This window comes from Salmo salar, chromosome 11, assembly GCF_965601325.2.
Source record: "Salmo salar chromosome 11, fSalSal1, whole genome shotgun sequence".
Taxonomy (NCBI): domain Eukaryota; kingdom Metazoa; phylum Chordata; class Actinopteri; order Salmoniformes; family Salmonidae; genus Salmo; species Salmo salar.
In genome coordinates, this window is record NC_138301.1 from 96,663,791 (window position 1) to 96,689,755 (window position 25,965).

The 25,965-nt window shown below is 44.8% G+C and overlaps 1 protein-coding gene across 3 annotated transcripts in view; it reads left to right on the forward strand.

The window, feature by feature from the left end:
• The window catches only part of LOC106563270 (pappalysin-1), a 126,945-nt gene that overhangs the window by 33,400 nt on the left and 67,580 nt on the right, over positions 1–25,965 (forward strand). For all 3 annotated transcript variants that reach the window (XM_014128709.3, XM_014128710.3, XM_014128712.3), the window contains exons 7-9: positions 2,721–3,222; positions 20,767–20,895; positions 21,139–21,230. In XM_014128709.3, coding sequence (XP_013984184.2) covers positions 2,721–3,222; positions 20,767–20,895; positions 21,139–21,230 — 723 coding nt within the window. The remainder of the gene's footprint in view (positions 1–2,720; positions 3,223–20,766; positions 20,896–21,138; positions 21,231–25,965) is intronic.

The following is a 25,965-nucleotide window of genomic DNA, read 5'->3' on the forward strand; positions in this document are numbered from 1 at the left end:
TTCCAAAGCAGGAGGACAGCCCACCATAACAGCTGACGTTACAACACATTGTCAGTGGCTAAAACTCCTTTCCTCAAAATGTAAATGAAAAACTCACCAGAGAGAGAGAGAGAGAGAGAGAGAGAGAGAGAGAGAGAGAGAGAGAGGCTGGGTACAAACTGTAAGTGCATCTCTGTTCCGCAGTTTCTTTTCTGTCCTTTTTTCAAAGTGACCTCTATTCTGGCCACACACACACTTATAATACATGTGTTAAGATAATGTGGCCTGAAAACCGAATTCGCTGCTCACTTGATTAAACACTGGAATTCTGTGCAGTGCCCAGAAATGAGGTTAGCAAATGGGTTTTGTTGGTTGCCAGTTTGGAAGTGCACAAAAGGAAAACAGGGAGAACACAGTGTCTGCGGCACTGGCTTCTCAAAGCACTTGATGAATGTTGGTGTACGTCACTCTGGATAATACAAGGTATCTGTGGACTCCAAATATGGCTGGAGGAGCGCTGTTTGGGGTTGTAATGACCGACGCTAAAGTGAGAACCCTGTGCAGGGCCCCTCTCAGTAGGAACACACCTCAGTCTGCAGCTAGTCTGCTGCCTCCCCTGCTTTACTGGCAATGAACTCAGTCCGCTGTCTGCCGCGTATAGTCCATTGCTGAGAAAAGTCAACAGCTCATTCAGCCCTGATACTTCACTGACCTCATCCATGTGTAGTCAGTCAGACCACTGTTCCAAATGCGTTGTTCTACAGAAGTGGTATAAATTTTGTCCTATTTCTCCCCAACTTTCAGCACACATCTTCCAACAAACAATAATCAATCAATCAATCAAATGTATTTAGTTTGCCCTTTTTACATTACATTTAGCCCTGTCACAAAGTGCTGTTCAGAAACCCAGCCTAAAACCCCAAACAACAAGCAATGCAGATGTAGAAGCACGGTGGCTGGGAAAAACTCCCTAGAAAGGCCAGAACCTAGGAAGAAACCTAGTGAGGAACCAGGCTCTGAGGAGTGGCCAGTCCTCTTCTGGCAGTGCCGGGTGGAGATTATAACAGAACATGGCCAAGATGTTCAAACGTTCATAAATGACCAGCATGGTCAAATAATAATAATCACAGTGGTTGTAGAGGGTGCAACAGGACAGCACCTCAGGAGTAAATGTCAGTTGGCTTTTCATAGCCGATCATTCAGAGTTAGAGTCCAAAAGAGCAGCGGGACAAGGTAGCACGTCCAGTGAACAGGTCAGGGTTCCATAGCCGCAGTTAGAACAGTTGAAATTGGAGCAGCAGAATGACCCGGTGGACTGGGAACAGCAAGGAGTCATCAGGCCAGATAGTCCTGAGGCATGGTCCTAGGACTCGGGTCCTCTGAGAGAAGAGAGAGAGAGAGAAAGAGAGAGAATTAGAGGGAGCATACTTAAATTCACACAGGACACTGGATGAGACAGGAGAAATACTCCAGATATATAACAGACTGACCCTAGCCCCCCGACACATAAACTATTACAGCATAAATACACAGATGTAGGATCCTTTTATTTTTTTGGGGGGGGGGGGGCATCCACCACCACCACCCGACCTCTTCGGGGGAGAAATGTCCTCAGACGTAGGATAATCCTGCAGCAACAGAAATTGTGAATTATAATCCATGGACATTTTTGTAAGGGTTGATACATTTTTTGTTACGGCAAATCTAGTCTGAAATTTCAAAGTGGGAATTACATCCATTATAAGTCTTTTTTTAACTCAAATACACTACAAGTTTGCAACAAAATAGTGAGAAAATTAAGCTACTACATCTGTATACTACTTACACACTTTGTTTGTATTGCACATTTGACACATTTACCTGAATTCCTTACCACCCCTCTAAATGTGTCACTACTGAAACATAGTGAAAGAGTTGCGGTAGAGGGAGAACCATGCATAGTAGTGATCATTCTGATTAACCTTCTATTACACATACATTTTATAAATGTTATTTGCATACCAAATTCCCAAAATAGTCAAAACATGATTTTTAACCTGATTTTCAAAATCTTTCAATTGAATTTAGAGAAATATAATCTCTATTGTTCTTGTAAAAATGTTCAGTGTTGATTGTATGAATCTAAAACTTGTTGATTGATTGAATTTCTCATATAGTGCGAATGACTTTGTGCTATATGAATTTAAGATTGTTTGTCATTGCCTTGGATTGAATTAGAACATTTGATAATATTAATAAATGTCCTAGATTTGGAGACTTACTTGTGGGCGGGACAGCAATTCACACCACTTCTGTAGAATCCCCCATATACACATTATACCATTTCACCCAACTAGGGGTTCAGCTACAGCACACTCTATACTCAGATCTATACTCTAGCTCTTCCCTGCCTGCAAACAAATTCAAACAATCACACATGATGCTCATGTTTGCAAATGCAATGACTTAACCTTTGATTTCTGGTGTATTTATTTTTGTCTGATATGTGTTTGTTGTGTCTGTTGCGTGTGTATTGCTTCTATAGTTGCCTGGCTGTACCACCTATGCTCCATCCTCTCAGGATACTACCTTTCTGTACTGCCTATCATCACCATCTCCCAATAACTGCCAGATCCCTACATTTGTTTTGCTGAATTGTTTATTTTGTTTTTAAAGTAAATGAAAAGTGCTATATCAAATAAATACACGTATTATTATAAGTTGTGTCTGATCAGCTGGGTCCCTGTCCTTTTGACCCCCAGGACCTCCAGACGTGGAGCAGGCATGTGAGCCCAGCGTGCGTACCTGGAGCCCCAACGCCGGCATCGAGCAGTGGGTCGTGGGGCTGTCTGAGTGCCCCCTGCAGGGTTGCATGCTCCAGCTGGTGTTCCCCCACCCACTTGTGCCCGACTCCCTCACCGTGTGGGTCACCTTCTTCAGCCCTGAGGAGATGGCCCTTCCCGCCATCCACAACATCTTGCTCCTGACCGTCAGTGGAAACAACCTCTCGTTGGGTCCTAGTAACGTGTTCTGTGATGCGCCGCTGACGCTGAAGCTGGACGTGGAGGAAGAGGTGTACGGCGTGCAGTTCTTCACCATGGAGCAGCATCTGGAGATTGATGCCACCCTACTGGCGTCCAAGCCCGACTGCCCGCTGTGCCGTCACTGCAAGCCACTCATCCACCGACTGCTGCGTCAGCCACCATTCTCCCATACCCCCCATGGCGTGCTGTTGAACGACCCTGCCAGGCGATACACTGACAGGTGAGAGACTAGACTAGGGTGGTTGGCTGTTTACTGTCAGTTACACGTGACTTTGAATGCGTTGACTGTGTGGGTTGTACTGTATAGGCCTGGTGTAGGTTAATGATACCTCAGGATTGCTGCGTTCTCTGCATAATACGTGAGAAATTGCAGAGTAAGCTTTATCTCGTCACACTGCCAATTAATCTGATCCCAAGCCCAATCTCCTCATTGACCCTGTGTCGGGGGAAAACACTCTTATTTTTGCACTAAGTTGTTCTTGGTCAGGGGGTGAACGGAGCCAAAGTTAATATGCTGAGGCGAGCACTGCAGCTGCAGGAAAATTTAGCCTGGGCCTGCAAGCCTGCCTGCCTGCCTGTCTGTCTGCTTGCCTGCCCGCCTGTCTGTGTCCAGAAGGGCAGCTGATGTGGTCTTCCTGGCCCAGGCTCTGTCTACCCCAGCCAGGCACCAGGGATCTGGGCTGTGGGCTCTGTATATCTCCCCTCTAGAATGGGCCTAAGCCTACCTCCCCGCTCTCTGGCCAGCCCAGCCCTGGGCGGAGTGATATTTAGCACCGGTATAACTAAATGTTTTTGACTATTTTGACAAATTGAGAAATGTTTGGTAGTTAATTGTGTTTTGGGGTCAGAAGAAATTACTTTTAAAATCCCAAATTAGAAACCTCCATGAAAATGTCTCCTATAAATATAAGTGTCATGATGTTTCAATGTGTTCTTTTGAAAGACCCTCAGGCATATTAGTGGGCCATCACCAGTTTGGTGGTTTCAAATCCACTGCCCAGCATCCATTTCTCAAGTCAAAGGTCATTCATTGATAGCCACATTAGTTTTTTTCCAAGTTCCATGGAGTTGCTGGGGAAAACAAATGTCTTGTTGATGGCATTATCTGTGCACAGTAGAGTTTTGTGCTTTGCTTACATGGAATGTGGTGACTAGATAAAGGTAGAACTTTCTGTGGCATTGCCATGTGTTGTGCCATTTTACTTTCATGCTGTCAGCGTGGTTCACATGAGAAGGAAAATGGGTGAAAAGACACGATAGGGTGAGTATACCTGTTATGCAAGATAAAGAGGGTGTTAATGCACTAGCCTACATAGTCAGTGTTTTCTGTAAGTACATGGAGTAGCCAGCCAAATAGAAAAAGTTGTTAGTTGTTTTGGATATCCTCTAGGCCTATATGATCAGGAATATTTTAGTAAGATAACCTTTTTAACATTAAATCTGTTTTCTCTTGAGATTAAAGTTATATTAAAGTTTTACTGCAAGATTTTAATTGCCACGATCATGTTTGTTTGTCAAATTATGTATTTTATTAGCTCTGCTGCTGTGGACAATTAGGGTAAGGAAACCAATGTGTCATTTTGTAATTTGGGTGAACTATCCCTTTAAAAGTTTGGCCTGTTAATCAATCACTGTTGGTTGAATTGTCAGGGGAGGGGGCAGGATGTTTGTGGGTCACAGAGTTATTAGGGTTTCAGACCTCTCAATCAATCACAGTGGGTGGGACTTTGAGGTAAGGAGGTAGATTAGTGATCTAGTTAGAAACACTAGTCAAGTCTACTTATTGTGGCAAAAACAAAATCTAGTGGACTCTTTCATTGTTGTTTATTGGGCCAAAAACCTAAGAAAAAATGTTGTGTTCTGTCAAGTAAACATGGATTCCCTGTTGAGAAACGATATCGAATTGCACGAAAATGTTTTCTTTAAATGTTCAGGGGGAGGACCCCCAGATCTCTTGCTAGATTGTGCAACGCCATTTATATACATGAATAGATCCACAGGTATGATTGAATAATGAAGCAAGTGTTAAACATGGGCTTTGCTACACAGAAATCAGCAGTTGACTACTCCATTGTCGGCTCTTTAATCAAATCAGTAGGCCTATATCAATATCGTTAATAATACCATGTAACTATTATGACATTAGCTTTTATAACCTTCAATCTGTTTTCTTTTATCATACTTTGGACCAGAATGTCTCCACTACCTATTGTTCCTGCAGTGAGGATTCAACATCTTTATCGAATTTTTTTAATCATTTATCTGCAAATAATTACCAAAAACAGTAGTAACCTACCAGTATGCAAATTAACGACTCTCACACCGATGCGATTTGGTTCCGTTCACCTAAAAGATCCATTAAAAAATAGCCGTTCGTTCGCGAACAACCCATCGCAAGTCTAACCTAATGAGTCACTTTAGCTGTCACTGGCAAGTCTCGACATGGGCTTCGAATCTTAGGAAAATACAAACACGATCTTTGGTTTACTTGTCCCGATGCGATACCATAGACATATAACTACGTTGTATGATTTATGAATAGCAAAGAGATATACAGTTGAAGTCGGATGTTTACATACACCTTAGCCAAATACACTGCTCAAAAAAATAAAGGGAACACTTAAACAACACAATGTAACTCCAAGTCAATCACACTTCTGTGAAATCAAACTGTCCACTTAGGAAGCAACACTGATTGACAATACATTTCACATGCTGTTGTGCAAATGTAATAGACAACAGGTGGAAATTATAGGCAATTAGCAAGACACCCCCAATAAAGGAGTGGTTCTGCAGGTGGGGACCACAGACCATTTCTCAGTTCCTATGCTTCCTGGCTGATTTTTTGGTCACTTTTGAATGCTGGCGGTGCTTTCACTCTAGTGGTAGCATGAGACGGAGTCTACAACCCACACAAGTGGCTCAGGTAGTGCAGCTCATCCAGGATGGCACATCAATGCGAGCTGTGGCAAGAAGGTTTGCTGTGTCTGTCAGCGTAGTGTCCAGAGCATGGAGGCGCTACCAGGAGACAGGCCAGTACATCAGGAGACGTGGAGGAGGCCGTAGGAGGGCAACAACCCAGCAGCAGGACCGCTACCCTCGCCTTTGTGCAAGGAGGAGCAGGAGAAGCACTGCCAGAGCCCTGCAAAATGACCTCCAGCAGGCCACAAATGTGCATGTGTCTGCTCAAACGGTCAGAAACAGACTCCATGAGGGTGGTATGAGGGCCCGACATCCACCGGTGGGGGTTGTGCTTACAGCCCAACACCGTGCAGGACGTTTGGCATTTGCCAGAGAACACCAAGATTGGCAAATTCGCCACTGGCGCCCTGTGCTCTTCACAGATGAAAGCAGGTTCACACTGAGCACATGTGACAGACGTGACAGAGTCTGGAGACGCCGTGGAGAACGTTCTGCTGCCTGCAACATCCTCCAGCATGACCGGTTTGGCGGTGGGTCAGTCATGGTGTGGGGTGGCATTTCTTTGGGGGGCCGCACAGCCCTCCATGTGCTCGCCAGAGGTAGCCTGACTGCCATTAGGTACCGAGATGAGATCCTCAGACCCCTTGTGAGACCATATGCTGGTGCGGTTGGCCCTGGGTTCCTCCTAATGCAAGACAATGCTAGACCTCATGTGGCTGGAGTGTGTCAGCAGTTCCTGCAAGTGGAAGGCATTGATGCTATGGACTGGCCCGCCCGTTCCCCAGACCTGAATCCAATTGAGCACATCTGGGACATCATGTCTCGCTCCATCCACCAACGCCACGTTGCACCACAGACTGTCCAGGAGTTGGAGGAGATCCCTCAGGAGACCATAATAAGATTATTTCTTTCATTCAGATCTAGGATGTGCTGTTTAAGTGTTCCCTTTATTTTTTTGAGCAGTATACATTTAAACTCAGTTTTTCACAATTCCTGACATTTAATCCTAGTAAAATGTCCCTGTCTTAGGTCAGTTAGGATCACCACTTTAGTTTAAGAATTATTATCTCAGAATAATAGTAGAGAGAATAATTTATTTCAGATTTTATTTCGTTCATCACATTCCCAGTGGGTCAGAACTTTGCATTCACTCAATTAGTAATTGGTAGCATTGACTTTAAATTATTTAACTTGGGTCAAACGTTTCGGTAAGCCTTCCAAAAGCTTCCCACAATAAGTTGGGTGAATTTTGGCCCATTTCTCCTGACAGAGCTGGTGTAACTGAGTCAGGTTTGTAGGCCTCGTTGCTCACACACGCTTTTTTAGTTCTGCCCACAAATTTTCTATAGGGTTGAGGTCAGGGCTTTGTGATGGCCACTCCAGTACCTTGACTTTGTTGTCCTTAAGCCATTTTGCCACAATTCTGGAAGTATGCTTGGGGTCATTGTCCATTTGGAAGACCCATTTGCGACCAAACTTTAACTTCCTGACTGATGTCTTGAGATGTTGCTTCAATATACCCACACACTTTTCCTACCTCATGATGGCATCTATTTTGTGAAGTGCACCAGTCCCTCCTGCAGCAAAGCAGCCCCACAACATGATGCTGCCACCCCCGTGCTTCACGGTTGGGATGGTGTTCTTCAACTTGCAAGCCTCCCCCTTTTTCCTCCAAACATAACGATGGTCATTATGGCCAAACAGTTCTGTTTTTGTTTCATCAGACCAGATGACATTTCTCCAAAAAGTATGATCTTTGTCCCCATGTGCAGTTGCAAACTTTAGTCTAGCTTTTTTATGGGTCCTTTCAATGTTAGTCTACACCTGTTGTTTACAAAGCATGTAACAAATGAAATGTGATTTGACGTGGAAGGTTGGACTGATCAGGGGTAATTAGGGACTGGATGTTAACAAAAAGTTAGCATCATTCTATATATATGCTATATTTTATCATTACACAACTTTTAAGGAGTAGGGTATTTGATGCAAGGGTATTTGGTGAAACATATGAGAATACTTTTCCATTTGATAAAATTAGCCTACATTATCACGTTCTCTTGCTCGCTCGAGAAAAGTAATTTGTCCTGGCTTGCAAATGAAATCCCCTGCATCCTTTTCTAAATGATTTTCATTAGTCTACCGATTTGAAAATGTAAATGTAGGCTAATTATGAATGTAATAATAGCATATTTGATCTTCCCCATTGAAAAATTGGACAGTGAGCATAAATTGCATTTCGATAGATGTATGCATCAGTACCTAAGCTATCAATTATATCTGCAACGATAATGACTTTACAAGGATAGGTTCATTGTCAGCTGGCTACTGTAGGAAAGTTATACGTCATCCATATGTGTCATCCTGTGGTTGTTATGTTGCACACTATATTTACATTTTAGCCACTTAGCATACGCTCTTATGCAGAGCAACTTACTGGAGCAATTAGGGTTAACGCACTAGTCTTTCCCGCTCATTTTAGTATATATATTTTACCATAATGATCTGATCACGCCATGCAACAACAGATGTAGGATACAGACAGAGACGGAAGATGATTTGACAGAATGCGTTATTGCACAAAGTTCGATCTAGCGCTGCAGTGAGTGGGGGGCTGCATAACCTGATGACGTAGCTCTCGCTCTCCCTGAGTGAGAGAAGTGCAGACTTTGACAGACAGTCCAACAATGAGTCAGAGGGGTTTAGGAATTTAGACAATTTTTCGGGAATATGCCGTTATTCCCCTTTAATTCTCTGCTACTCCCAAAATGTTTCAGGGATATGAAGTTATCATGTTGCGTGCATTTCATCAAATGCTCGTAGTCAAACAACTAATAGGTCTAATATTGCGCAGCTCTTGTTATTTTCTCGTGTTTGATCCAGACCGAGTTCTTACCTGCAGCAAACCGCACAATGGTACAAATTGATGATGGGCGACATCAAGCACACATCAAGATATAATAAGCAACGAATTCTAAAACACTGAGAAATATTGAAATTAATTGATTGTAAATTAGCAAATACAAAAGCTTCCACGGACTGAAAAAAAAACATGACCCTCCCCCCAATTCCTCCATGTACCCCGTTCTGTAAATTTCAAAAGGTCCCTTAGGGGTTGTCTGAGAAAAGGGAGGAGGGTTAGGGGGGATGACCCTAGTCTTCTGAGACCCCCCCTGGCCCATGGGCTAATCCTCTCCCTGACCTGGTTCCTCTGGCCTGTCAGGGCTTCAAAGCCCACCTCAGCTCTGACGTGACGGGACCCGCCAGCCCGGAAGGAAGAGGACAGCTGCCCCCTACGGCCCCTTTTCACTGGGAACCCTGCCCCCATTCTGCCCTTCTCCTTCCCTCCTATATCCCCCTATGTTCTCCTATGCTCTTACCCCTGTGGCCCCATGGCCCAGCTCCTCTCCTGTCAAGTCCACTGTTGCTCTAGCCCTGAGAAGACATGCCCCTTCACATCTATTCAGAGAGCTCTGTTGTTTTCCCAGCTCTGACTGCTTGACTAGGAGGTTTTTGTTTTGTTTTTGCCAGCAACACAGATTAGGGATGTATAATACACTTCTTAGGTATTTGTGAGAAATAGCTTTGTGCTCCAACATTACTTGTTTTAGATCGTCTCCGTGTGCAGATTGTTTTGGGGGAGGTTTTTGTTTTGTTTGTGAGTTCGAGTTCACAGATACGTGCAAACTTTTTTTTTTTTTTAAGAGTATAATACTATGAAGGGTTTTGAAGCCTCGTGTTTTGCAATACTAATGTGTACTGCAAAGAAAACATACAACACCCTCTTCTCTCCCCCCTCTCTCCCCCTTCCTCTTCACCTCTCTTCCTCCTCCTCTCCCCATAACACACTCTCCATCTCCATTGCCCCCTCCACTCCAACAAAGCCCCACTGTGCCCTGCGCTCCCTCTGACATCCCTTGCCTGCTCTCTCTCCATAAGAGCCACATTAGCACTGAGCCTTGTATAAGCTCTCTAATATGAACCATATTGGTGAGTGGCAGACAGAGGTAGTGGAGGAGGCAGCAGCGGGTCCCTGGATGTCTGGACGTCTCACCTCTTGTTCTGCCTCTCTCTCTCTCCTCAGAACCCTTTTTCAGAATTCCGACCTGATTTCCCTGGGATAAAATTGGGCAAGATCCAAAAAGTGGATTTTGGGGGATTGTTAAGGTGGAATGTTCAGGAGGGGGTTGTGTTTCTCTATGGGAGGCTGTGGAGGTGATTCTGGGTTTATTATAATTTTGCTCCCTCTGCCTCAATGGGCGCTGACCAATTTTACTGTGAAGCACTAAGTTGAAGTTCAAAGGTCCATACTAGGGGTGCAGATTCCTCATAGGATTCCACAGGTTGATATGATAAAGAGGTTCTCTGTAGAGTTCCCACCGTGGAGTTCCACCGGTATCTGCGGTCTCGAACAAGACGACGTAACTGTCCAGTGAAAATCTCACCTTTAAAAGTTAATCTTCTGTTAACTTATACCCAAATAATGTTGTTGACTTGTATTGTACTCATATTTGAAACCAAAGCTGAAATCATAATTTGGAGGGGGAAAAAACACTTTAAAAACCCCATCTCAAACAAAAACGCATGAAATTTGCTTGGATAATGACATAATCTTTGGCCCGAGACAGGCCTGTATGTGATTGGTCCAGCAGCCTTTTCCTTTTTGCCAAATTCTCCAGTGGGATAAGGATCCTTCTCGAGACTAGGGGAGACACGAGTTTACAGCACACAAGCAAGCTAGCTCGCAAGGCAAGCAAACCACAGCTGGCGTTTAAAAAAAGGACAAACCCTATGTAACAACTATCTCACCAGTCACTTCTACACTTACTGGCCAGTTGTTGTTTATTTTAAAACATTTTGAATCCATTTTTCTCCCCAATTTCGTAATATCCAATTGGTGGTTACAGCCTTGTCCCATCGCTGCAACTCCCGTACGGGCTCAGGAGAGGCGAAGGTCAAGAGCCATGCGTCCTCCGAAACACAACCCTGCCAAGCCGCACTGCTTCTTGACACACTGCTCGCTTAACCCGGAAGCCAGCCACAACAATGTGTCAGAGGAAACACCGTCCAACTGGCGACCGTGTCAGCGTACATGTGCCCAGCCCACCAAAGGAGTCGCTAGAGCGAAATGGGACAAGGACATCCCGGCCGGCCAAACCCTCCCCTAACCCAGACGATGCTGTGCCAATTGTGCGCCGACTCATGTGTCTCCCAGTTGTGGCGGCTGCGACACAGGATCGAACCCGGATCTGTAGTGACACCTCTAGTACTGCGACACAGTGCCTTAGACTGCTGCGCCACTCGGGAGGCCCTTACCGGGGAGTTTAATAGGTACACCCATCTAGTACAGAGTCAGACCCCTCTTTGCCTCCAGAACAGCCTGAATTCTTCCGGGAATGGATTCTACAAGGTGTCTGAAACGTTTGTTGCGCAATCTGTATCAAGGGACCTAACGTGTGCCATGAAAACTTTCCACACGCCAGTACACCACCACCAGCCTGTACCAGGCAGGATGGGTGCATGGACTCCTGACTCTATCATAAGCATGACGCAACATGAACTGGGATTCGTCGGACCAGGTGATGTTTTCCCACTCCTCAATTGTCCAGTGTTGGTGATCATGTGCCCACTGGAGCAGTTTCTTCTTGCGTTCCGTGATGCCGTTCTGCACACCACTGTTGTACTGCACCGTTATTTATCTGTTTGTGGCCAGCCAGTTGTGGCCAGCTTGCATGATTCTTGCCATTCTCCTTCGACCTCTGTCATCATGAGCTGTTTTCACCCACAGGACTGCCGCTGACTGGATGTTTTTTGTTGTTGCAGCATTCTCGGTAAACCCTAGACACTGTCATACGTGAAAAGCACAGGAGGGCAACCACGTCTGAGATACTGGATCCGGCGCGCCTGGCACGACGATCATACCACGCTCAAAGTTCCTTAGGTCACTCATTTAGCCCATTCTAACGTTCAATCGAACAGTAACTGAATGCCTTGATGCCTGTCTGCCTGCTTTATGTAGTAATCCATTTTTGTGAACGCGGTGTTATACCTAATAAACTAGTATTTCAAATGATGTGGTTTGTATGAGTTGGCCTGCTGGCTGTTTAAAAGCAGTTAGCTAACGCTAGTATGCTAAGGTTAGTTAGAATGCTAATGTTAGCTAGCATGCTAACGTTAGCAAACATTAGCTAGCTGGCTAGCCAATAAAAAAGCAAGTCAAAGCAGATCCTCCACACAACAACCATCTCACCATTCCCTTTTATTTTAAATCCTGTGGTTTGTAACAAAAAGTTTTATGTCAAGAGGAAACCTAGCTAGCTGTTGTTAACTGATATTTGTAGCAGTAGTAACTAGCTATCTAGGTTCATGACTAGCTTGTTAGATAGCTACTGTAACAACAGAAATATCAGGAATATAGTGACAAAGCAAAGGACAAATAATCCACCTGCATTTATTGCTGTTATAGTAAAGTGACGTAGTTCCATCGTTCATTTCCAAATCCTGAATCCAATCCATCCATACAATTTGACTTGGTGCAGCCTGGCTCCGTCAGTCTGCCTCAGTGCCCCCACATGGGATCTAATTTGAATATCCAAGTGTTTGCACGTCTCATTGTAAATTCTTAGTATTTTTTTTTTTACCAGTATATGCCCAAACCACTCTGTTGTTTCCTAACAGGCAAAGCAGGGGCACAGAGAAAAGCTGCTTTTTAACATCTATTTAATTCATATTTTAATTCATTTGAGGTAATATTTACTAAAAAATCTGGAACACTGGACATAGAATTATATAGCATATGTCAAATACTTTCAAATACTTGAGCAGCAACCTCAAACGTATCTGACCTAGGTCTGCCTCTAAGAACATGTATAGGGGAGTTAAAAATAAAATTACTTATCACTTTTTGTTTGACAACAATGGTTTCCATTGTTATTATTACCATTACTTATACTGTCTTTGCTGATATTCCTACTTTGGCAGTGTCCGTATGTTACGTTTACTCTTCACTGTCTGATTTGGCAGTATGTGAGCCCCACTCAACAGTGAGTCATTAACGCTAGGCTAGGCCAGTGGAGCTCCTCGCTAAATGACGTGTCATCTGAACCATGGGAGTGATGGAACTTCTCAGACATGTCATCAATGTGAGACAAACTGTTGGTTGACTGTGTGTCTACTGTGCAGCTTGTTATTGTGCTGAATTAAGGTAATGGAGTTATGTCTTATTCCTTATAATATCGCAGAAAACATTTTGGACCTTCTAATTCAAGAGAAGAGATAGAAGTAGCACTGCCACCAAATCCTTGTGACTCTGAGGCTGTCCTATAGTAATTTTATATAGTAGAATAAATTGCAGGACATTGAGTTGAGGCTCAGGGTTTCACCAAACTCGGTCCTGTTTTTTTCCCTAGCACTTCACAGCTGATTCAAATAACCAACTCATCATCAGCTGTGTAGTGCTAGGGCAAAAAACAAAAAATGTGCATCCAGGAGGGTGAGGGGGGAAGGGGGGGGGGGGCAGGACTCTGTTCCATTCATAAGAACTAGTGCAATAATATTTAATAGGCAGGAAACCTCAAATGTATGGCAGCTGTCCCCTTAACAAAAGGTATGCTGCTTTATTTATTGTTCTTCAAAGGTTTAATTTAAGCATTTCTTCAACATCTTAGATTTATCTGGCCTCTCATCTGGTATCTTTACGCCAAGAAAAACAAGCAGCTTCAGATCGGAAACACACACACGCACGCGCGCACGCACGCACGCACGCACACACACACACACACACACACACACACACACACACACACACACACACACACACACACACACACACACACACACACACACACACACACACACTCAATCAGGCGGTGTTATCAAAAACACATTTGAAAGGCATATTACTGTGCATTGTGCCAGACTCTACGTCTTTGGTGAGATAAGGTCTCTATTCTCACAAGGGCCTTAGAGAAGAACGTATGGACGGACTTCAATGGAAGCCTTCGCAATGAAATATTGTCACGCGACACCCTGTTGGCCTTAGAGCTAAAGCCTTTGGAGAGGCATAGAGAATAGGAGCTAGGCCTATATTGTCCCAAGAATGCACATAGAACACAAAGTCTATGTACACTGGAGCTCAGTGGATGATTACAGGCTGAAATAATCAGTTGTGTTGTGTCACAACAGCATTTTGTGTTCAGCTCTATTGAAATGATTTTATGAATGCCATCACAATACTTAAAAAAAAAAAATGTATACATTGCTCTGGTTACCTTTGAACCAAATATAAGCCCCCAATCTGTTGACATATTGGTCCCTCAATGTCATAATTTGGTTTAGAGAGCTCACAAAATGTTTTTTGAAGGCCATAAACCCCACATCTATGACCTGAATGTGAGTGTGTGTGTACTTTTGCTTTCGAGCATGCCTGGGTCACACACGCATGCACACGCACACAGATATACAGTACCAGTCAAATGTTTAGATACACCTACTCATTCAAGGGTTTTTCTTTATTTTTACTATTTTCTACATTGTAGAATACTAGTGAAGACATCAAATCTATGAAATAACACATATGGAATCATGTAGTTGGCAAAAAAGTGTTAAACAAATCAAAATATATGTTATATTTGAGATTCTTCAAAGTAGCCACCCTTTGCCTTGATGACAGCTTTGCACACTCTTGGCATTCTCTCAACCAGTTTCATGAGGTAGTCACCTGGAATGTATTTCAATTAACAGGTGTGCCTTGTTAAAAGTTAATGTTGGAATAAATGTTCTTCTTAATGCGTTTGAGCCAATCAGTTGTGTTGTGACAAGGTAGGGGTGGTATACAGAAGATAGCCCTATTTGGTAAAAAAACAAGTTCATATTATGGCAAGAACAGCTCAAATAAGCAAAGAGAAACGACAGTCCATCTTTACTTTAAGACATGAAGGTCAGTCAATACGGAACAGTTCAAGAACTTTGAAAGTTTCTTCAAATGCAGTCGCAAAAACCATCAAGCGCTATGATGAAACTGGTTCTCATGAGGACCGCCACAGGAAAGGAAGAGCCAGAGTTACCTCTGCTGCAGAGGATAAGTTCATTCGAGTTACCAGCCTCAGAAATTGCAGCCCAAATAAATGCTTCACAGAGTTCAAGTAACAGACACATCTCAACATCAGCTGCTCAGTGGAGACAATGTGAATCAGGCCTTCATGGTTGAATTGCTGCAAAGAACCCACTACTAAAGGACACCAATAAGAAGAAGAGACTTGTTTGGGCCAAGAAACACGAGCAATGGACATTAGACTGTTGTAAATCTGTCCTTTGGTCTGATGAGTCCAAATTTTAGATTTTTGGTTCCAACCACCGTGTCTTTGTGAGATGCAGACTAGGTGAACGGATGATCTCCGCATGTGTGGTTCCCACCGTGAACCATGGAGGAGGAGGAGGTGTGATGGTGCTTTGCTGGTGACACTGTCTGTGATTTATTTTGAATTCAAGGCACACTTAACCAGCATGGCTACCACAGCATTCTGCAGCAATACGCAGATTGAAGGAAAAGCAGCTCAGCATATGTGGGAACTACTTCAAGACTGTTGGAAAAGCATTCCAGGTGAAGTTGGTTGAGAGAATGCCAAGAGTGTGCAAAGGTGTCATCAAGGCAAATAAAGGTAAATAAAAAGGCAAAGGGTGGCTTCTTTGAAGAATCTCAAATATAAAATATATTTTGATTTGTTTAACACTTTTTTGCAACTACATGATCCCATATGTGTTATTTCAAAGTTGTGATGTCTTCACTATTATTCTACATTGTAGAAAATAGTAAAAATAAAGAAAACCTGACTAGTGCTGTATATATATGCACACACACACATGCCTAAGTCGCTCCCCGTCAAGATATCAGTGACAGATTGCCTTAGTGAAGTCAGAGTTTCCCATTGAACCTCTCTCCCCTCTGTGTCTTGACAAAGGTGCTTTTCTTATGTAGGCCCACGCCGGAGCATATTTCACATGCCAGTTATTGTCCCTGGTGGCCCCCGGTGGCCCCCGTATCTGTACAGCCTCTCTTGACACTATTTGAAAAATCTGTTTTCTTTTCCTTTTCCCTCCTTTTTTTCTATTCTCTACTGCATCCCGTTTTTTCTCGCCCTCCTCCTCCTCTTTCTTTTCCCTCCAAGACTGGGGAGTGTTTGGAGATGGGAGGCCGAGAGTGGTTGTTGATCTTGGCAGACGACGTGAAGGAAGCCTCATGTGAACTTTTGCTCTGGTATAAGCCGCATAGTTAAATATCATCAGAAGTTTGTGACGTAGCTCTCCTTGCAGCAAGAAGAAGTCGTCTGCCTTTCTCCCTCTCTCTTGCTCTGTCATTCTCTCTCTCCCTCTCTCTTGCTCTTTCATTCTCTCTCTCCCTCTCTCTTGCTCTGTCGTTCTCTCCCTCTCTCTGCTCTGTCGTTCTCTCTCTCTCTTGCTCTGACGTTCTCTCTCTCCCTCGCTCTTGCTCTGTCATCCTCTCTCTTTCTCTGCCTCCCAGCCATCCTTCACGCCGTTCCAGCCGCTTGCCGCCTCTCGCACGGGTCACGTCCCTCCGTCAGGCCTGGCGAGAAATCTCAGTGTGTGTGTGTGTCTCCCCCTTGTCCCGTACTGGGCCTGGCTCGGCCTACCGCCCTTGGTGTTCTTCTCGTGACAGAATCGGACGAGGAGGAGGGGGAGAGAGCGAGTCGAGGTCCTTGTTGGCGGCATCACTCTGGGCGTCACTCCCTCTGCTCGCTCGTGTTTCCTCCAGGCTCATGTCTCCTACAGCTTTTCTTTTCCAGAGGCTTGACTAATTCAATTAAGACTAAGGGATATTTGAGAAAGTCGCCTCGGAGCGTGCCAAAACTGGGGAACGCTGTAAAACAGAGCAGTGGGTCAGGTCAAACATCCCATTTGACTGTTGTTAATAATATAATCAAAACCCCGCCCAGATCCTCAATATCCTCCTGACTCTTCTGTACTGGAGAACATGGAAACTGCCTGGGTTGTACCTTCCTTTATGTGTGTGTGTGTGTGTGTGTGTTTGCGTGCGTGCGTGTGTGTGTTTTCATTGTATCTGGGGCAGGACAGCCAACTAGAACCCCATGTTCTCTCTTGCCTGCTGTGAGGGAGCAGGAGTGACTGGGGTCTTTGGGATGAGAAGGCATGGAGCACATTTCATACTCAAAACCACCAAGGTAAAAAAGGCTTTCCTGCAGTAAATATTTTGACACATTTCGAAGGCACGGACCGTGTGCTGGTTTGGTGTGCTCGGGGCTGAACTGTGTGTGGGTGTGTGTGCGTGCCTGCATGCACGTGTATGTCTGAGTGTGTCTTTGTCTTCATTGTACTTTCTTTCGATGTGTGTGTGTGTGTGCATGCACGTGTGTGTCTGTGTCTGCACCGGTGCCTGCAATGAACCTCAATCTGTGTGTGCGTGTGCTTCACTCCAAGCGTGTGTTTTATTCGATGTGAGAAGCCCCGTTCCCAGCTGTGTGCCTGGTCAGAACAGAACTAAATCGATGTAGAAAAAGGCAGCCCAGGCCATTCGCGTTAAGGGTTCATTTGAGTGATTTGTTTTGCCACTTATTAAATGTTACTGCTTCCCTGGCCATTAGGGCGTGCACCTCCTAAATCTGCTGATGGCGGCTGGAAGAGAAGGGGAAAGAGAGAGGAAGGGGAAGGCCCTGGCCTCATGTGAACCAACGTGTAAGTGCGATGGTTGACACTGCCGCTGCAGCGGCTCTGTAACACAGGGCTAAATTCTCTCTCTCTCTCTCTCTCTCTCTCTCTCTCTCTCTCTCTCTCTCTCTCTCTCTCTCTCTCTCTCTCTCTCTCTCTCTCTCTCTCTGTGTGTGTGTCAAATCAAATTGTATTGGTCACATGCACATGTTTAGCAGATGTTATTGCGGGTGTGTAGCAAAATGCTTGTGTTTCTAGCTCCGACAGTACAGTAATATCTAACAAGTAATATCTAACAATTTCCCAACATATACCCAATTCACACAAATCTAAGTAAGAAAAGGAATTGAGAACATATACATATCAAGACGAGCAATGTCAGAGCGGCATAGACTAAGATACAGTAGAATAGTACAGAATACAGTAAATGCATATGAGATGAGTAATGCAAGACATGTAAACATTATTAAATTGACTAGTGTTCCATTTATTAAAGTGGCCAGTGATTTCAAGTCTATGTATATGCTTGTGCTTTTGATGGCTATTTAACAGTCTGATGGTCTTGAGATAGAAGCTGTTTTTCAGTCTCTCGTCCCAGCTTTGATTCATCTGTACTGACCTCACCTTCTGGATGATAGTGGGGTGAACAGGCAGGGGCTTGGGTGGCTGTTGTCCTTGATGATCTTTTTGGCCTTCCTGTGACATCGGGTGCTGTAGGTGTCCGCACCACCCTCTGGAGAGCCCTGCGGTTGAGGGCGGTGCAGTTGCCGATACCAGTTGCCGATACCAAGCAGAGATACAGGATGCTCTCAATTGTCCATCTTCAAAAGGTTGTGAGGGTTTTAGGTGCCAAGCCAAATTTCCTCAGCCTCCTGAGGTTGAAGAGGCGCTGCAAATTGAAGTGAGACTAGGGTGATAGGTAAGATAAAGGTGATATGATCCTTGACTAGTCTCTCAAAGCACTTCATGATGACAGAAGTGAGTGCTACGGGGTGATAGTCATTTAGTTCAGTTACCTTTGCTTTCTTGGGTACAGGAACAATGGTGGCCATCTTGAAGCATGTGGGGACAGCAGACTGGGATAGGGATTGATTGAATATGTCCATAAACACACCAGCCAGCTGGTCTGCGCATGCTCTGAAGACGCAGCTAGGGATGTCGTCTGGGCCGGCAGACTTGCGGGGGTTAACACGCTTAAATGTCTTGCACATGTGCGTGTGCATGTGGGCATGTGTTATTTTAAGTATTTGGCAGGGGTATAGGATAGGTTGTGAGTGAGTTAGTGAGTGATTGCAAATAGGCACTGTATTGAAAGGGAGGGTATATTACAGTAAACTACCCAAATGTTGGTTTCTTTCAAGGATCTATGTCATCTATCACAAGAAATCTAGTGGCCCTTTTAGGTACTTCATATTTTTACAGGTGTCCATAATTATCTCTGGTCCTCTGTGTGGCCTTATCATGTGTAAAATATATGAAATACAGTCATTAAATTAAATTGATCTAATTTAAAAATTAAAAATAGAATGACAAAGCTGTAAAAAAAATCCTAAATATAAACCATCAATTTAGTGAGTACCATTGGTGTTTAATATGAGGGTTGCTGTATGAAATATCCTTTATATTTTTACACACTTTTGTTTATATTGCTATGTACTTTAAGTATGTACTGTATTTGTTGTCAATGTTTTGGCGTCAAACTGGTGGTAGTGTTGAAAAAAGTCAATAGTTGGAGGAGTTGCAGAGGTCATTGAAAATAATGCCCTTGTTGATTAATTAGGCTATTTTCTCTTGAACCACTTGGTCTATCTACTAGAAACTCATGGACAATATAGACACAAATATAATAACTATACTGTATATGAATATATACTTTTAAAGTTATTCAAGTATCAATGACCAAAGTTACAATAGATTGCCATAGATTTTCTGTTAATTACCAAACTTTCTGAAGATTCCAGTAACATTGGTAAAATACCGGTAGCTTTGCAACCCTAATTGCATGCATGCGAGTTTTTGTGAGTATGTCTGCTTGTGTATGCGAATGTTTTTGTGAGGCTCTCTGTGTGTGAGCTCAGAGGCGGGAATAATATGATTTGATCGTCTGTGTGTGATGGGGATGCCTATTGGTTCTATTCACTGTCATTTTATAATATCTTCCCTGTTCTTCTATATCCTGGAAAATCCAAACATGAACTGGCAACTCTCGTGATTATAACTGACCATTAAATCAAGCAGAAAACAAAACCATGGCCAACATATAGATACAGTATATCTTCTGATTCCCTTGGCTCATTCATTGAATTGTACAATGTTGAGCTATCCCGCTGGTCGGCACGCAGAGAGCACACTGATGCGGAGCTATGGAGCTGTTTGTTTTTCTAACTCCCATCTTGTTTTTGGCCTGCGACGGCCATATTGTGTTACACCGTTTGAAAGCAGTACTGGAGCCCCTCGCCAGATGTTTGTTTGTGTCTCAGTGTCCTCGGAGTGGGACGGAAGGAGAGGTGTACCATTGAGCACACTGCCGGCCCCGTGGCTGTCCCCTCACCTCACCTCTACAAACACACAAACACACACCCACACATAAACAGACACCCACACACATGTTGCGGTCACAGCAACCAGCACACCTTAAACTTTTGTTTGAACGTCAACTCACTCTGTCAGTCTGTTTGGAGCGGCTCCATAGATATCACTTACAGTACAACAGAGCATGAGGGAGAGAGGCAGGAACAAGGCAGGAACCTCATACAGGCTGCAGGGACAGACAATTCAGTTGGGGAGAAAGAGTGTGTGAATAGTGGGCCATTTGCATGAATGGACTGCAATTGAAACCTACCGTAACAGTCATGCCCACCGCATTGCTCTGACTTGTGATCCTACAGGGCTTTTATGGACCTCTCTTTGTAGGTTACTGGAATTTGTTCTTATCTAGGGCTGAACATTTTGTCAATGGGACGTGTATAGAAAATCGAGTTACGAGCACAGATCTTAAGTTACAATTCGTCCTCAAATGTTCTTGGTATTTCTTTGCCCATAGAGTCTTGGCCACTACCTCTACTCTAGGTCAGCGGGCTACAGGTCTGTTCTCCGTTTGTCTTTGTACAGATGTGGTACCAGCTAAAGATTACTCCCCGTGTGTGTGTGTGAGTGTGTGTAGGGACGTGGTACCAGGCAGTGTGTACACCTACCAGGTCCAAACCATCTCCGCCCGCAGTGAAAGTGAACCGTCTCCACCCCTCACCCATCAGCTTGGGGCACCATACTGCGGAGATGGACGCATCCAGAGGTAACTTGTGTGTGTGCTGTATGTGTGTGTCTATGCGTTTACGTGTGTGTGTTTGCGTGCGTGCGTGCGTGCATGCGTGTGTGTTCTACCAGTAACAGCCCGCGCGCGCGCGCGCGTCGTCGCTGTCTGTCTGTCTGTCTGTCGTCGTCTGTCTGTCTGTCTGTCTGTCTGTCTGTCTGTCTGTCTGTCTGTCTGTCTGTCTGTCTGTCTGTCTGTCTGTCCGTCCGTCCGTCTGTCTCTCAGGTCCCAGGGAGAGGAGTGTGATGATATGAACTCCATGAATGGAGACGGCTGCTCCAGCCAGTGTAAGAAGGAGCCCTTCTTCAACTGTGTCGGTACGTCCTCCTCAGAACCATCCATATGTCAAAACAGAGACAGTTTTACCATTGTATTTCAATGCAGTAAATGGTTCTATGAAAAAAAAAATGAATGTCCACAACTGATTCAGTATGCATGCTCCAGAAGGTGATTTATTGGTGAGACACAGACAGTACCATTTCTATCCCCATTGAGATCTTTGTGAGGGCGGAACCACACAGCCACATAGAACTGCATTGGGCCGTGCCGTTCTTCCGCGGCATTAGCGAACACATGGTGGCACTCGATAGTTGCTGTATCGTCCAATCACAGAGCAGATACAAGTCACATGATCTATAGGGGGACACGTGATGGCACATCATGTGTTCGTTAACAAATCACGTGACTTGTATGAGCTCTGTAATTGGACGATACAGTCTACGAGGCTCATGGTTAGTGTGGATTTTGGTGCTCTTTGAACCAGAAACTGACAGTAAAAACATCAACATACGATTTGTTTGGCAATCTCGGTGTATGTTGCACAGTTAAATCGCTATCACTAATACTTGATATCGTCGCAGGTTTTGAGTATCGGGAATCCACTTCCGGAACTCTTCGTTGCAGCCCTATTTATCTGTCCATTTCAATTTGATGATTTCATCGGTCCCTTGAACTCAGCATGGCTCTTTGAATTGGCTAGCTGTTGTGGCAGATGTGTCTCTTATCAGTAGGAGGACTCTCCAGGTGTGTGTGATTGAGAGGCTTATGAGTTGTGGGGAGATGTGAGTAACATGCTAGACACATGCTGGCTCTGTGAGTGACAGTGGAGAGGCGTTCACTAGTTTCACATCTGTGTCTGGGACTTCTGTCCAAGGGCTTGATGTGTTTCTCATAAGAGCAGATGCCATTGTGTATCATGATCACGTTGACGTCTCGCCGAGAGTCTGGAAACGGTTGTCGTTTGAAGAGAGAATAAATAAACAAATTCATATAGTGGATTGGATTCTCTGGCGTCCTCTCAGTCGCTGTTTGGTTAATAGATGGATGATTTCCTCTCCTCCGCCGAGTGAGTCTATCACTCACTCACTCTTTTTCTCTTCCTCCCTTGTTTTTGCACACAATAAAAAGTGCCATTGTGTCATAGCTGATCTGGCCTTGTCGAGTGATGTGTGTGTTTGTACTGTATGTGTGTGCATGCACATTTACGTGTGCGCGTGCGTGTGTGCGTGTGTGTGTGTGTGTGTGTGTGTGTGTGTGTGTGTGTGTGTGTGTGTGTGTGTGTGTGTGTGTGTGTGTGTGTGTGTGTGTGTGTGTGTTAGCGTGCGTGTGTGCGCGCACGCGTGTGTTTATGTGTCTCAAATCCTCTGTCAGATCACTGGCGGGCCCGGCAGCGTTGTTTTCCATTGACCGCAGCGTTCTGGGATATGTGTGTAACTGCCTGACATATTCCTTGTCTGTCTGTCTGTCTGTCTGTCTGTCTGTCTGTCTGTCTGTCTGTCTGTCTGTCTGTCTGTCTGTCTGTCTGTCTGTCTGTCTGTCTGTCTGTCTGTCTGTCTGTGTTGGCGAGGGACTGACACAGAGAATGTTGCAGCCTGACGTGTTCTCAGGATAGGGAGAAGATACTGTACACTCCTGATGCCTTATGGGAATAAAGGAAATGTATATAGGCTGAGCAGGGAAGTTGACTGGGTTCCCTTGTTGGATAGAATCATGGTAGAACAGGGGCTGTAACCACCAAAAACTTTTGCTCACCTGCGCTGTCTAGACGACTACCTCATTAATTATTCATTACTGTTGAGGTCACGTTCTCTTGCATAATTCAACAAGTGTGTCAAGAGAAGGATACCCACAAAAGATTACGCCTATCTATACATACTTTACATTGTTTGCGAGATCAGTCATAATATCATTATAATTCGAGTGTTCATTTTCGGAAGTTGCTTTCATGTCAGCGCATCTAATTTGTAAACATTTCAACTGTATTAAAGTATTACTTTTTCAATTCCACCAAAAATGAACACCCATCAAAATAAAGCTATATTTCTTCTCTTTCCTATGATGTAAGTGTCGAGACGGTGCGTTAAATCCTCAACATAGCATTCTTATAGATGCAACAGAAAACCAATGTATTCCATTGAGCAATTACCGGAGTGTGTTTGACAGGTCATTACAAAAGTTTCCACGGTCGTTACGTTAACGGGGAAAGACTAATGGTACAAGCCATAGTGGGAATGAGTCGCCAAAGTATAATGAAAGCAATTAATCCAGCAAGATTTAAGTGACAAGTGGATTGCACTCCTCAAACACAGGAAATAGATGGCTGAAAAGGAGAGGAGAGATACTCAGGTGGACGAGGTACGCACATTGCTACTTTTGGTTCATAATTTATTGTTGTTTCCCTCCTGAACTCAATCACATCTTCTCTTTCTCACTCTCTCTCTCTTTCTCTCTCTCTCTCTGTCTTTCTTTCTCTGTCTCTGTTTTTTTCACTCAGTTTTTCTCTCTTTCTCTCACACTTTTTCTCTCTCCCTCTCCCTCTCTACCTCTCATTCCTTCTCACCCTCTCCTTCTTGGTCTCCATCCATTTGGAGTGGTGGGAGTGGATTCTGTATGCCCCCTCTGCAGCCCCTCGTTTCAACATCATCAAAACAGAGTATACAGCTCTAAGCAGAGCTGAGCTGGGGTGCTGGAATTTCAAGGAAGACCAGCCAACTTGGCACGAAATGCCGCCTTCCCCCTAACTGAAACCTCTGACACAACCCAGCCTCCTCTAGCCCCGTTCCAAGACCTAGGTCCAACCCCAACTCCGGGTGGGATGTCTGGAAAAGCCATACTGGTGTATCCTCCTGCATGGTCTCTCTCCCATCTCTCTCTCTCTCTCTAAATAAAGTAGAAGCAATCCTAATCTGTCAAGTTCATCAGATATTGTTACGCTCCTGGAGGCCGCACTCTGTTCCAGCCCTCCCCTGCAGGAGAGTGTATCCCTCAAGTGTTACTTTATTTATGCATTCATCTCATTTTTGTTATTCGCAATGAAATCAACGATGAGAGAAAAGTGAGGGAAGGCTAGAACTGCTGAGAGTTCAGAGAGATACAGTACACTACAGTACATGATTCTGTCAGAGGGGAATGGGAGGAGGGGAGGGGAGGGGAGAGAGGTACACTACATGACTCTGTCAGAGGGGAAGGGGAGGAGGGGAGAGAGATACACTACATGACTCTGTCAGAGGGGAAGGGGAGGAGGGGAGAGAGATACACTACATGACTCTGTCAGAGGGGAAGGGGAGGAAGGGAGAGAGATACACTACATGACTCTGTCAGAGGGGAAGGGGAGGAAGGGAGAGAGATACACTACATGACTCTGTCAGAGGGGAAGGGGAGGAGGGGAGAGAGATACACTACATGACTCTGTCAGAGGGGAAGGGGAGGAGGGGAGAGAGATACACTACATGACTCTGTCAGAGGGGAAGGGGAGGAGGGGAGAGAGATACACTACATGACTCTGTCAGAGGGGAAGGGGAGGAGGGGAGAGAGATACACTACATGACTCTGTCAGAGGGGAAGGGGAGGAGGGGAGAGAGATACACTACATGACTCTGTCAGAGGGGAAGGGGAGGAGGGGAGAGAGGTACACTACATGACTCTGTCAAAGGGGAAGGGGAGGAGGGGAGAGAGATACACTACATGACTCTGTCAGAGGGGAAGGGGAGGAGGGGAGAGAGATACACTACATGACTCTGTCAGAGGGGAAGGGGAGGAAGGGAGAGAGATACACTACATGACTCTGTCAGAGGGGAACGGGAGGAAGGGAGAGAGATACTTTTGGTAATGTAGTGTATGTGGACACCTGCTCCTCGAACATCTCATTCCAAAATCATGGCCATTAATACGGAGTTGGTCCCCCTTTGCTGTAATAACAGCCTCCACTCTTCTGGGAAGGCTTTCCACTAAATGTTGGAACATTGCTGCTGGGACTTGCTTCCATTCAGCCACAAGAGCATTAGTGAGGTCGGGCACAGATGTTGGGCGATTGGGCCTGGCTCGCAATCGGTGTTCCAATTCTTCCCAAAGGTGTTCGATGGGATTGAGGTCAGGGCTTTGTGCACGGGGGCATTGTCATGCTGAAACAAGTAGGGCCTTCCCCAAACTGTCGCCACAAGGTTGGAAGCACAGAATTGTCTAGAATGTCATTGTATGCTGTAGCGTTAAGATTTCCCTTCATTGGAACTAAGGGGCCTAGCCCGAACCATGAAAAACGGCCCCAGACCATTATTCCTCCTCCACCAAACGTTACAGTTGGCACTATGCATTCGGGCAGGTAGCGTTCTCCTGGCATCTGCTCGTGACGAACAGTTCTTGTGTTGACGTTGCTTCCAGATGATTTTTACGCGCTTCAGCACTTGGTGGTCCCGTTCTGTGAGCTTGTGTGGCCTACCACTTCACGGCTGAGCTGTTGTTGTTCCTAGACGTTTCCACTTCACAGTAACAGCACTTACAGTTGACCAGTGCACACAAATTCATCACGCGAAGCAGCCACAACTGTCAGCAAGAGTGTCCATGATTGAGGCTTTGAATCATGGACACACTTACCGACAGTTGTGGCTGCTTCGCGTGATGTATTGTCTACCTTCTTGCCCTTTGTGCTGTGCCCAATAATGTTTGTTCCATGTTTTGTGCTTCTACCATGTTGTGCAGCTGCCATGTTGTGTTGCTACCATGTTGTTTTAATGTTGTGTTACTACCATGCTGTGATGTCATGTGTTGACAACAAAG